This window comes from Bicyclus anynana, chromosome 21 (genome assembly GCF_947172395.1).
Source record: "Bicyclus anynana chromosome 21, ilBicAnyn1.1, whole genome shotgun sequence".
NCBI lineage: Eukaryota > Metazoa > Arthropoda > Insecta > Lepidoptera > Nymphalidae > Bicyclus > Bicyclus anynana.
Genome location: NC_069103.1, coordinates 9660688 through 9673048, shown reverse-complemented (window position 1 = coordinate 9673048; position 12361 = coordinate 9660688). Strand labels below are relative to the sequence as shown.

The 12361-nt window shown below is 37.1% G+C and overlaps 1 protein-coding gene across 2 annotated transcripts in view; it reads left to right on the top strand.

Moving 5' to 3' along the window:
- Nucleotides 1-12257, top strand: part of LOC112044364 (uncharacterized) — a 554970-nt gene extending 542713 nt beyond the window's left edge. The window contains exons 14-25 of one of the 2 annotated variants that reach the window (XM_052888051.1): nt 106-202; nt 625-873; nt 1127-1401; nt 1572-1699; nt 1962-2116; nt 2532-2732; nt 3357-3501; nt 3889-4090; nt 4629-4764; nt 5517-5643; nt 5998-6133; nt 7092-12257. In XM_052888051.1, coding sequence (XP_052744011.1) covers nt 106-202; nt 625-873; nt 1127-1401; nt 1572-1699; nt 1962-2116; nt 2532-2732; nt 3357-3501; nt 3889-4090; nt 4629-4764; nt 5517-5643; nt 5998-6133; nt 7092-7692 — 2452 coding nt within the window. In that variant the 3' untranslated portion in view covers nt 7693-12257. Of the gene's footprint in view, nt 1-105; nt 203-624; nt 874-1126; nt 1402-1571; nt 1700-1961; nt 2117-2531; nt 2733-3356; nt 3502-3888; nt 4091-4628; nt 4765-5516; nt 5644-5997; nt 6134-7088 lie in introns of both variants that reach the window. The other variant, XM_024080189.2, reaches the window with a different exon arrangement.
- Nucleotides 12258-12361: the final 104 nt, after the last annotated feature.

Here is a 12361-nt window from a genome sequence, read left to right as displayed (position 1 = left end):
TAACATAAACTGGAAAGCGAATTCAATAACATAACTTTGTTAGAGCTTTCTTAAGTAAATACCTTGTAAGTTATTTTTGTAAAACTTAGATTTATCGCTCGTCAGGTTTTGCGAACCGAAGACAACACAACATGGCGTGAAATGGATGCTTCCAGACTTTTCTGGCTGTGTTGCTGATTCGCTACGTGATATTTATGAACAGGTAAAAAAATACAATAAAATGTAGACTATCAATTAGTCAAAGTTAATCTAAGCTTGCCAAGCTATATATACGAGTTAACCTACCGTGGTATGGTTTTACACAACCTTATGTTTGGTACAATTTTTTAGTAATACTGACTATGCAACACATAACTACAGTAATAAAACGGATTGAAATGGGGTGCAAAGTATACTTTCCAATTATTATTTACCTATTTTTAAAAGAAAGGGATACAGAAAGCTTTGTTTGACTTGCTGCCATCTACAAGCATAGTGAAACAGTGATTATTATTTGAAACTACCAGTAGATGGCGTTCTCAGAGAACTTTGAAACAATCCCTTTTTGTACACTTTAATGCAGTTGCAGATATGCCCGAGTTGTTTTTCCAGTTTACTCGAATATCTTACGGGTATTTTTTCCAGTTTACTCGAATATCTTACGGATATTCTTGGGACAACGTCTCCAACGTCGCCCATCAATACGGTGCAGTGCTGCGTTCTCTACCAGCACATCCTGGAGAGGGGACCTTGCCTCTACAGCACACGAGAGAGATGTTGCACTATCTGCTCTCTACTGCTGGGAAACAGAAAGACAGGCAGGACAGTGTCGAACACTTGCTAATAATCTACGACACATTGCTCAAACATCCTGACACGTTTTTGGATGAAGAGGTTAGTTGAAATACCTTATTAGTTAGATACGTGTTGGTTACACATGTATTTTTAGCAGTCTTTGCTTAGTACGTTAACTGTTTTGGTTACCTAATTTATTTGGCCAAGCTAAGTATACTCCTTTCGAACATATAACACCTAAACATACAAATAACTGGTTACTGACATATTTAGACATAGATTTTTTCCTCTGTCATGACATACCTAAGGTCAAATAATACAATACTCCAATGAAACATTCCTCATTTCTCAGAAAATCTACGAACTCCAAAACGCGGTAGTAGACACAGCTGCAATGAAAGACAACGTAGACTTCCATTACCAAGAGTTTTCGGTGAAGAGCAAACAAGTACGAGAGGATGGTGCTGCACACTTTAGCTTCATTCAAGTGGCCAGCTCCGAGGAGTGGCTACTGACGTCTGCTGGAGTGGAATTGGCAGCGAGGAATGGGAATTCTTCTGTGGTGGCTGTTCAGTATCACAACTTGGCTGCTAGGCTACCGTCGTTGAGACGATCGGTAGAATTCAAGTAAGTTCTTGATTCTATTGATGTTGTTGGCCTCAGTACTTGTATCTAGCTATTATTCAATCCTATGGGGAATATGAGTGATACTTAGAGATATAGTGTTTAAATCTATATAGATAATCTATAAAGACCGGGGCCAATGGTTAAAGTGAGTGTAACACATCATCTTCCAGGGGCGGACGTGAAATGGAGTACCGACTGGCGTCGGCGCAGGTGCAGCTCGCGGCAGGCCGAGTGGACGCGGCTCTGCAGCACACCGTCACGCTGCTCTTCGTGCACTCCAGGAACTACACTGCCATAGGTGAGTTATTCATCACCGTTTCACAATTTATCGTCCTACTATAGAGAGCACAAGAGGAAGAAAGAAAATTCATGGCTAAATTCATTCCGTGCCAATCTTGGAGTTTAAAGAGCAGAGCTTTGCAAGAGAAAGCCTTAAGAATCGGAACCTATATACCTATCAATCATCAATTTATAATAATGTTCAAATATCTGTACGATGGTTATGTCGTAACGTTAGGTATCTATATCTAGATGTTAACAAAATTTCCACTATTTTCCAGCTTCAAAACTTGCGTGTGGACTCCGAACATCGTCTGAACCCCGAACATGGATAATCAAGGCGTGCGAGGTGCGGATACCGGAGCCTACGTACGTGGCCTGTCGATGTCGAGGATTAGGCACTTACGCGCTGTTTACTATCGCCAGGTCTACCCTTGTGAGTAAAGTGATTTTTTTCCTATTTACTGGGGGATTTTGAGGTTTAAATTCTGTAGAAATACTAGGTCATAGAAGTCAAAAATGAAGGAAAAGACGATTTGTTTTCGGGACGAGACTTTCATTGGTAGATAGAGGACTACCTTCTGGTAAAATCGGTTCAGCCGTTCCAAACATTACTGCAGACAAACAGAAACACAGACAGACAGACGGACAAAAACAAGCTCGGTTGTGGTTTGGTGTCGTGTAAATAACTATGAGCACTTGAGGAAACAGTTATCTTGAAATCACAGACGGGCATTTCAATTTCAGGCTCAGCAATGATGAGGTCTAAAATTTAGAAAACGTCTATTTCCTTTACAATTCGACTCCGGAAATATAACCCTTTTATCCATTAAATAGTCCGATTATATCAGACAGATGCAGAAAAGGATTTGCGAGGCGTGGTGAAGATAACCGTGGGGCTGGGAGGTGCCATGTGTCTCGCGGCGGCCGCCCTGCAGCTGCTGAGCCTGGTGCCGGGGCGGAAGGCGAGGCTGCCAGTGTTCATGAAGGCAGCGACGGCCGGCACTCATTCTGCCGCCATGCTGACTCTTTTGGAATGTGATACGAGACAGGTACCAACCTACCACTTAAGGGTGAGGCAAAACGAGCGTAATTTTATGAGTTGTCAGCCGCGTAATTTCTGCTGCATTCGGTTTCATACAAAATTCCAGTTATTGTCACACGGCGTCGCAAAATTAGTTGTGTTCCGTTCCGACTTACTCGCGAATTTCTGCGACTGAAATTACGCGACTGACAACTTACAAAATTACGCTCGATTGGCTTCACCCTTAGAGTAGTTCTGAGTTGAGTTAAAAGATTGAATATAAGTTGCCGTTGCTTTAAAGAAGTTTGTAAAACAATGAATTAATTAAATAACGCATTTAGTGAATGAATAGTAATGAATTGGTTTGGCAAAGACAATTTATCAGATTACCTTTAAACGCCAATTTCACTGCAATGCCAGAGCATCTTCAAAACTTAATGGCACTACAAGGGTTTTTCAGCAATTTTGTACATATGTGGTTTGTATTTCGCATTTAGTAAATGAATACTAATGAATTGGTTTGGCAAAGACAATTTGTAGATTAACTTTCAGAACACCTATTTCACTGCAATGCCTGAGCATCTTCAAAACTTAATGGGACTACAAGGGTTTTTCAGCAATTTTGTATAGGTATATGAGGTTGGTATTGCAGGAAGAGGCATGTCCCGGCGCGCTAGGCTGGGTCTGCGCAGCGTGCTGGTGCGCAGGTTGCGCGGCTCTGTGTGCGCAACCACTGCTGCTGCAGGCGGAGCTGGCGGGCAGAGCGCAGCGGGCACCCTCTGTTGGTCTGCTGGCAGGTAATTATAATCATGCTGTTAATGTTTTTGCAATAGGTATAGGAATATCTACACGAATAAGGCCTGTAGACCTAAATACCTGGCCTGGAAAGGCCGGCAGAAAACTAACAGCGGCAGAGTCGCAAAAATCACTTTGTCTCATTGCATTGGGACAAAACAGGGAATTTGTCGCTATTGGTCGATGATACGTCTTTTTCATTTCACGAGATTTGTCGTTGATCCAAGAAGTATCTTGAACAGGGTCAAAATCTTTTATAAAACGCCACTAAGTATTTATTAATACCACTAAGTATTTATTAATATTTCATCAGGAGCAATGGACCACTCTGACTCTCTCTCGGCTCTGCTCTGGCTTAGGGTAGAATTTTACCTATTCAACCATTACAGGGGTATCCACACTGGCGTGGCTAACCGCGCGGTTGTGGGGCGGCGCGCCGCTTCAATTAGGCGCCGCTGCGCAGGCGGTGTGCGCCGCCGGCTGTGCCATGCTCACCGTGCTGTGCTTCGCGCTGGCCGTGTGTGCCACGCTTAGACTGAGGACCATCACGCACAAAGTTCCCATTGAAAGGCGGACATATTTAAAAGACAGGTGAGATTTGTAAAATTTACTTATGTTAGTAAGTAAGACAAAAAGATTATTGCCGACAATTATGCTGAAAACAAGTAGCATTCTGCATTTTTACGAACAACTGCTGCGGAATTATGATAAGAGAGAAAAGAGAAAACATATAGGGGAAGTTAACACGATGAAATGCGACGCAGTTCCGTGTTAAGGCGAGCAGATTTTTTTCAGATGAAAGATTAACTAACACAGATATTAGAAATGATTCAAACTTGCTTGCATATGTTTTTTTATATTTTTTTACCTCTGCCTTCGCACTACAGGTGAAGCAATACTTGAAGTATTGAACAACTTTATTCCACTCATGAAATTACTTGTAAGAAGTTCGTGGAAGTTAGTACCCACGGTGCTCGGGCTATGACCGGGACACTGTTTATTTTATTAGGGGGGTCCGTAAAAACTGTGCTTCATTTCCTAGGGTTCCGTGGCTGAAAAAGGTTGGGAAACGCTGCTATTGATGATTATTCTTCATATGTATCTATTTAAAACCATGCTTTTGCTCCAGACGTCGCGTGGTGCGTCACACGCTGCTGGTGCTGTGCAGCACGACGGGCGCGCACGCCGCGGGCGTGTGGTGGGCGCAGCCCGGCCTGCGGACGCTGCCGCAAGTCATCGTGTTGTCTGCTGCGGCGCTTGCTAATGTGAGGAGTCTTTACATGAGGTCTATACATATTACGGCCATGTTAAACATCAATTATCATCAAAGTAAAGTGGACCTAATCGCAACTGTTTAAAGCTTTACTTTGAAGATAAATATGGCCGATTTTTTGGAGTCAGCTGAGCTGTTTCGAACAGTCAAAGAAATTAGTATGCTGTGATGCTAAAGTATGCTGATTTTGATCTGCGTACCTACTGTTCAAGAAATGGGTATCTATAGATTAAACTGAAAAAAAATATATAACAAATACACACCATTTAATTGATCACCCAGAGGCAAGTTACTCAATTCACTGACGCTATTACCCCTCTGGATGGCAAGGCTTAACCTTTGTGCCAAATAAACGCCAGCTCTTGAATCACTTGACGCATGGATCAATTTGACAGACATACCATTGATAAATTTTTTAGTGTCTGTTGACCAAGAGCCTAAAGTCTCAAAGGCAGGCGCCGCAAATACATAGTCATTCAATATGACCGAGTATCTACGACGCTTACAAAATTAAGCATATTCAACAGCTGCGCCGGGCAAATATGTCTGAAAAATACTATATTTTATTTAACAAATATATTGGCAATTTATGCCACCTCTGGCAAGTAGCGCAATGCAGATTGGCAGACTTCACAAACGCAGAAATTAGAAAAAATCCCTGGTATGCAGGTTTCCTCACGATGTTTTCCTTCACCGTTTGAGACACGTGATATTTAATGTAACATTTCCAATTATGGTTGACAGGGTTTGGCAATGCTAATCTGCTACGTGATCCGCGACGAAGAGTGCCTGCAGGCGGCGCGAAGAGTTCTATCGCTGCCCTCGCATCGCGACTGGCAGGACTCGCCCGTCGGAGACACGTCGCTGAGTTGTGAGTATGACCCTACTCAATTACTAAGTACCAACCATTATAGTCATAGGCGTATATAGCGGGTGGGCCGGGTGGGCCGAGCCCACCCAAGAATGGTCCATGGCCACCCTAGGATACTGGGCTACCGATTTGAAATTCTATGATGGATGAGGAAATACTAATAATTTTACACAAAATATCATGATAAATAGCGCGCTACGTCTAAGGGACTTGTTTCGTGGCGCGTAGTAGGTATATGCCCTCGCACTCGTCGTAAACACGTCACTATGAATTTAATGTGACAACACTTACTCATTCGCTAACTCACTCACTCATTCACTGTGTCATCGGTTGATGAATTACATATAATTTCAGTGTACATCAAGCAAGGCGGCGAGGTGGAGAGCCGCGGCGGCGCGCGCGCCATGGAGCCGGCGTCCCCGTCGGCACTGTCGCCCGTCACCTCGTACTGGCGCGCGCCGCGCCTCGAGAGCCCGGCTAAGTTGCATAGGTACATTTTTATTTTGAACAACTCAGGGTTCCCAACTTAGGGGTTTTCCCCCCAGATTTAGGGGGCAAATAAGTGAAATGGGATTTTTTTAGGGATCTGAAATTTTTAGGGGTATTTTCAGGGATTTATTGACTCTTTAATATTTTTAAATTGTTGATAATTTTAATATTTCTTTCTTGACCTAGCGACTTATAACAGTATATAATACGTTATTCTACAACCACTCTGAGGCAACTGGCGGCAATTTTCATCGAGTAAAAAAAATGTTAAATTAATAAATAATTCATTGTCAACATGTATGATTTCAAAAAATCTAAATCTTCAGATAAAGACGTAATATTTTGTCTGTATTAAATATAGACTTTTGAAACATATTACAGCATTATTATGAATTTATATTTTTAATCTCAAATTTTTTGCAACTCAATAATTAAGGCGATTTTAGGGGTTTTTGACACAAACTTTAGGGATAAATAATTTGGAGAATTGGTAACACTGGAACAACTTCATTATCTGCCGATGTAATTCCACTGCTGACCATAGATCTCTGGACCAAACAACAAGGTTTTGAGCGGCTACCTGCAACCCACTTGATGAATTCGGTCCATCTAGTGTGGAGTCGACAAACATTACGCTTTCCGCATTCGTCAAGAATTAAGGTTAAAATTGTCCAAAATTCTTCATATCATTGAATCCATTTCCGATAAGAAAAAAGCACACCCATCACTTTAATATTACAAAGACATTTATTTTGGTATTTTATGTGCTACCTTTTATTCAAATAAAAACCTTATTTTCTTCAACAGTCAAATTTATTTTTTTCTTTGGCCGGGGGGGATTCCCCATTAGTTAGTAAGAGGTCGCTGTCACTTGGAAATTTTAACAGGGGTTCGTGGAGCCGAAACTTTGAGAAACCCTGTTATAGATAACTGAAATTTATAAAAATGTTTTTCAGAAGGCAATCAACACCAGACAGCCGGGCGGACATAGTACGCTGCGTCGAATACAGAGATTCCTTGCTGAGTCCACACCGATACGACCCGCACCGAATAACAACCACGCACGCGGTCTGCGACCTCATACCCCACGCGGACATGCACACCTCCCCCCTCCTCCCCCAGCCCGAATACATGGCCAGGGTCTGCCTCGAGCTGGGCGTAGTCAAAACACCCCCTACAGAAAAACCAGCGCCCCTCCTAACATGCTCTGTAGACTTTGAACCTTACACTGACAAAAACTTCGACACTTCCAAAGAAGCGTGCACGATCTGCGTGCAATCCAACCCGGACGTCTCAAAAATCACTTCACCTCCAATAAAGAGTTGCTTGAAGAAGACGAATAAACAGTTCAGTTCGAGCATATCGCTCCCGTCCATGGAAGTGAAGGAGGAACACAAATCCAAGTCAGACATCGACCAAGTCAACAGACAGTGGAATAAAGCGTACGATTCTCCTGAAACGGATCGAATGCTGAACAAAATCTCCAACGACCTTGATTTCCTATTGAATAGAACGCAAGAGAAGAGTATTCACGACCAAATAGAAGAGGCACCCACTTAGGAGTTTTAAAGTGGAGCTAGTTTAGATCATATGGAAACAGGGGTGCAATATGCCAAATAGCATAATGTGTACATAATAATTTTATATCTGTCTTCTACGAATATATTGTAATATATTAAATACCTAAACAGAAATTACATTGAGAAATTACAACAACGAATTGTAATGACCTAGGAGTCAAAATATAAAAGTACCTATAAAATTTAGTAGCTCCTAATTGCGATTTCCACATTTTTTGATTCGATTCTTGTATATTTCAGAGATTTGATTTTTTAAGCAACTCCTAAGCTTCAGCCTTATCTAACTTTCCCGGTTTAAAGTGTTTTTAGGTGACAATTAAATAAAATGCGTATTCGCGCTTTGAGATTTAATGAATGACTATTTCCAATCAGCAGCGATATGCGTGTCTACAAGATTGTTTGGGGTACAGTATAACCCATAGACTAGCTAGACTTATACCAACGCCGTGATGCAATGGTAGGTTTTTGCAGGGTCTTAGATAGATTACTAGGATTAATTGAACATGTAAGTCATAAAATTACATTTATTAAAGGCTAACTTACATGTTTAATTAATCCTAGTATACACGCTACATACTTAGCTATCATAGTCCCTACAAAAACCTACCATTACTTTATGGCATTGGAACAAGTCTAGTCTATGGGTTATACTGCACCGCGAACAATATTGTAGACACGCATGTCGCTGCCGATTGGTCATAGGAATTAGTCCAAAGATTACAATGTAAATTAATCATTCATTAAACCTCAAAGCACGAACACTTATTTTATTTAATTGCCAACTAAAACACTTTATGCGGCAAAGCTAGCTAAGGCTGAAGCAACAAGTCAAATAAATCTAATTTCTCAATGTAAATTTTGCTGAAAAATACTATAGCCATAAATTTCACAATATATAAAAATAAATTATTTAGTTAACTGGATCTTATATAGTTTAAATAAAATCTTTATATAAATTTTATGTACAAAAGACAAATGTTACAATAATACCTTTGATAATAAAAGGAATCAGAATCTTTATTTGTATAGAAATTGCGTCTGATTATTACACAGACGATTTATCACAAATATAAATATTAGTAACAATAGGTATTGGACTTACTCCATACTGTTGCTAATACATATTTATACATTTTATATAATTATGTAATATAAAAATTAACGCCAAGATTTAGTTATCATAATAAGAGAAACATCACGTAACTGTAAGATACTGTAAATAAAGCTAGTCAAATTGTGTTTTATAAAATAAAAAATGGGTCGTATGTAAAATAGTGTTGGTCGGTATGCTATATGGTACATACTGATTCATTCTTGATTAAGAATTAGAATGTCATATATTCCAAATTAATTATTTACCTACCTACTATTTCAGTAGGTAAATAATAATTAAGCTTGTTAAGTATCATTGGGATGCAAAAACTAAATAATACGCTATTTTTGACGTTTCACATTTTTTTCATTTAAAATTACGTCACTACTCTTTGTTAACGATACTAGATATTGTCGTCCAATATATTTATATTCTATTTGTAAACCCAGGTTAGTCATTTAAAAATAATATATAAAATTTTAAAACCACTAAATAAACCTTCTTATACTAGCTAGCAAAAACAACTTGATAAAAATAAATTATTAGTGATTAAACCTATTTTTATATCTGTAATTTAAATTGGGATAAACAAATCAAAGCCAATGGACCAGGCAACACTATTATACGTATCTATCTCATTAAGCCTATCGTTTAATTAAATGTAGGTAATTTGAAAGCAATTTTTTCCTTCAGTTTTACTATTCTTTTCACTCCGACGTTTCTGGCCAGTGCAGGGACATTTACCTTCATTTATCTATATCATTTTATGCCCTCATTCGCTGTTTTATTAAAAACTGAAAAAACTCTCGTGCGAATGAGGGCTAAACATCATCGAATGTGTTGTTTTACAATATAATAGGTACTTATGTACATACAACTTGCCTAAAAAGCCATATTAATGCAATAGGTACACATACATCCTAGGGCCAAAAATGGCCCTCACGTAACGAACCAAGAACGCTGGAAAGAGGTAATTTTGCCTATCCAAGAAAACGTCGTTATAGAGGACTGATTAAAATTAAAGTTCTATTCGAGGGCCGGTAGAAACAACACTTATACGGTATTTAAGGTAGTCACATTTGAAAGATTTATAACAGAAAAATATCTATTAGTTAATACGTTTAATTAACACGTTTAAATGTAAAGATATATTTTACGTAAATGATAATGCAACCGGCCTGTAAATACTTAACTGTAAGTTTCTAACTCTACATAAATAGGTACCTTACCTACTTACCTATATACTTATCGAAGGTAAATAAATGTTTTGGAATTTTTATGGAATATTTTTTACTACAGTGTGGCTTACGAAAGTAAACTGCAGTAATCGCCCGCCAAATTTAAAAAATCATTTAAACAAATTAAAAAAACATGTGTTTTCATAATTTGTTTTTTTGTTTGTGAATACATTACTACCTATACTTTAAGTATTAATTAATTTATAGTAATATTAATTTTTTTTTTAATTTGGTGGGCTATTTCAGACATTCATTAGCCAAACTCTAATCATGAGATTAAACGTCAGTTTTTTTTTTTATTTTTACTAAAATTGTAATAGGTATCTACTTTTTACATATTTCAATTCATACTTTCGTTTTCCCTTGTTAATGTTTACTTATTTAAACCCACCTATTTGATAGTGTCGTAATTTAAGTTTAAAAAAAAATAACATATTTTCACCACAATGTATACTTACCTTCAATATAATAAGTACCTGCCTATGTCATTCTTGAAAAAAGATATTACTGTAGTTTTACGTATAGACTTGTGTTTAATTTTCCACCTCGAATATAATTGTACCTTGCTGGCAAATTGCATTCAAATCGTTACTTGAATTTATTCTAACAGTCGATTCTCTTTCTACGATCGCAAACGCTTCGAAAACTAGAAAAATGTAATCTTGTGACTTGTCGATAGCAAATGTCATTCCCATCAAAGATAATTTTGTTTATACTATGGACGGTTACGTCCCTACAAAATCACCGCAAAAAGTAATCCGAACAATAGGCTACAAAACTGAGCGCACACATGCACAATTTTGTCTTTGATTCCATTATTTATTTATGTTTAAATAGTTTTTACACTTCCTGAACACACAATTCGACATTGTAGAGGATATTCAGGTATTATTTGTTTAAATAACGTTATTTGTTGACCACAACTAACAATGACATGTGGAAATTTCCTCTTCTGAGCGCTTAACTTTTCATGAACTAGTAACACATCTAACAGTATTTAATTTATTAAATCCGATCGACAACTTGATCACGTGAATATTAGTGAATATTATTCCCATACATTTATAAATTTTCGACGCGTTAGCGTTTGTAGAAAGAGAATCAACCTGCCTGCAGGGTCAGATTACTTTGTGGCACTATACGTAATGTTTTCACAGTCTATGAAGTTCTTCAAAACTTGGTATTTCAAACAAAATTTAAAAAAAAAACGTTTATAGTGTTAACTAAAAAATAATTGTGATACTTATTATATTTTTCATACAGTAATTATTTTAAAGTAAATATAGATATTATTAAATATTATTTATGCTGATAATAAAACAGTATTCAAGTACCCACAACGTTTTCGACGTTTTTTTTAATTTTAATAGAATAGAATTATAGCTAAGTACTTATTAGTTTAGTACATACTTAATACAATTTTAAATGACAAACGAGCACAATTATTATTAAAATAAAACCTAGTTATATGGTAACCCAATACTTTAATACATATTTTAAGCAATTTTAATATTTTTTCTTTTAACTGCATAAAGTTTTATGTACCCACGCAAGATTTTTATTTATTTCTTTCCGTGTTTATTATACCTACCCAATTAGTCATAAATTATATATTGTATTAGTATACGAACCTTTTAATTTAACCTGTTAATGTAAAACATTATTATCGATTTCTAAATAATCGTGAAAATTAAAATCTAAGTACTTAATTAAAATTTTTGTCCAAAAAGATGTCACTTAGTCCATTGAGATTTTATTATACCAGCAATGTACAAGCGCTTGGTTTTTTCTATCATCTTTAAAAGTAGGTACTTGGGTACTTGAACTTTTTAAAATTATTAAAACGATCCAACAGAGAAATTTCTATTAAAGATAACAGTAGAAAAAACTAAAAAAAAACTTTTTTTTTCAATTTACGTACTTACTTATTTGACGTCAATTTGAGTACATTCTGCACTTAACATAAATATCTATTAAATCTGGTTTGATTTGGTGTTTTTTATCAAGAAGGTAGGTTTCCTTTTCCAGTCTTAATTATTTATGATAACTTTCTGGAATAGTAACATCTCATTGGCGCCATCAATATAATATAAAATGTAAATATCACTGTTTGTACATACGTTAGAAACGATTCTAAACGAATTATAATATAAAATTTTATGTTAAAACGAGTACAATATATTTTTTATTTACAATAAAATTTTTTACTATTTATTTTGTGGTTTCATTTTAACTACCCATTTGTAAAATCGCCTCTCCACTAGAATCATCATCATTAAAATCAACCCACATTTGGCTCGCTGCTGAGCTCGAGTCTC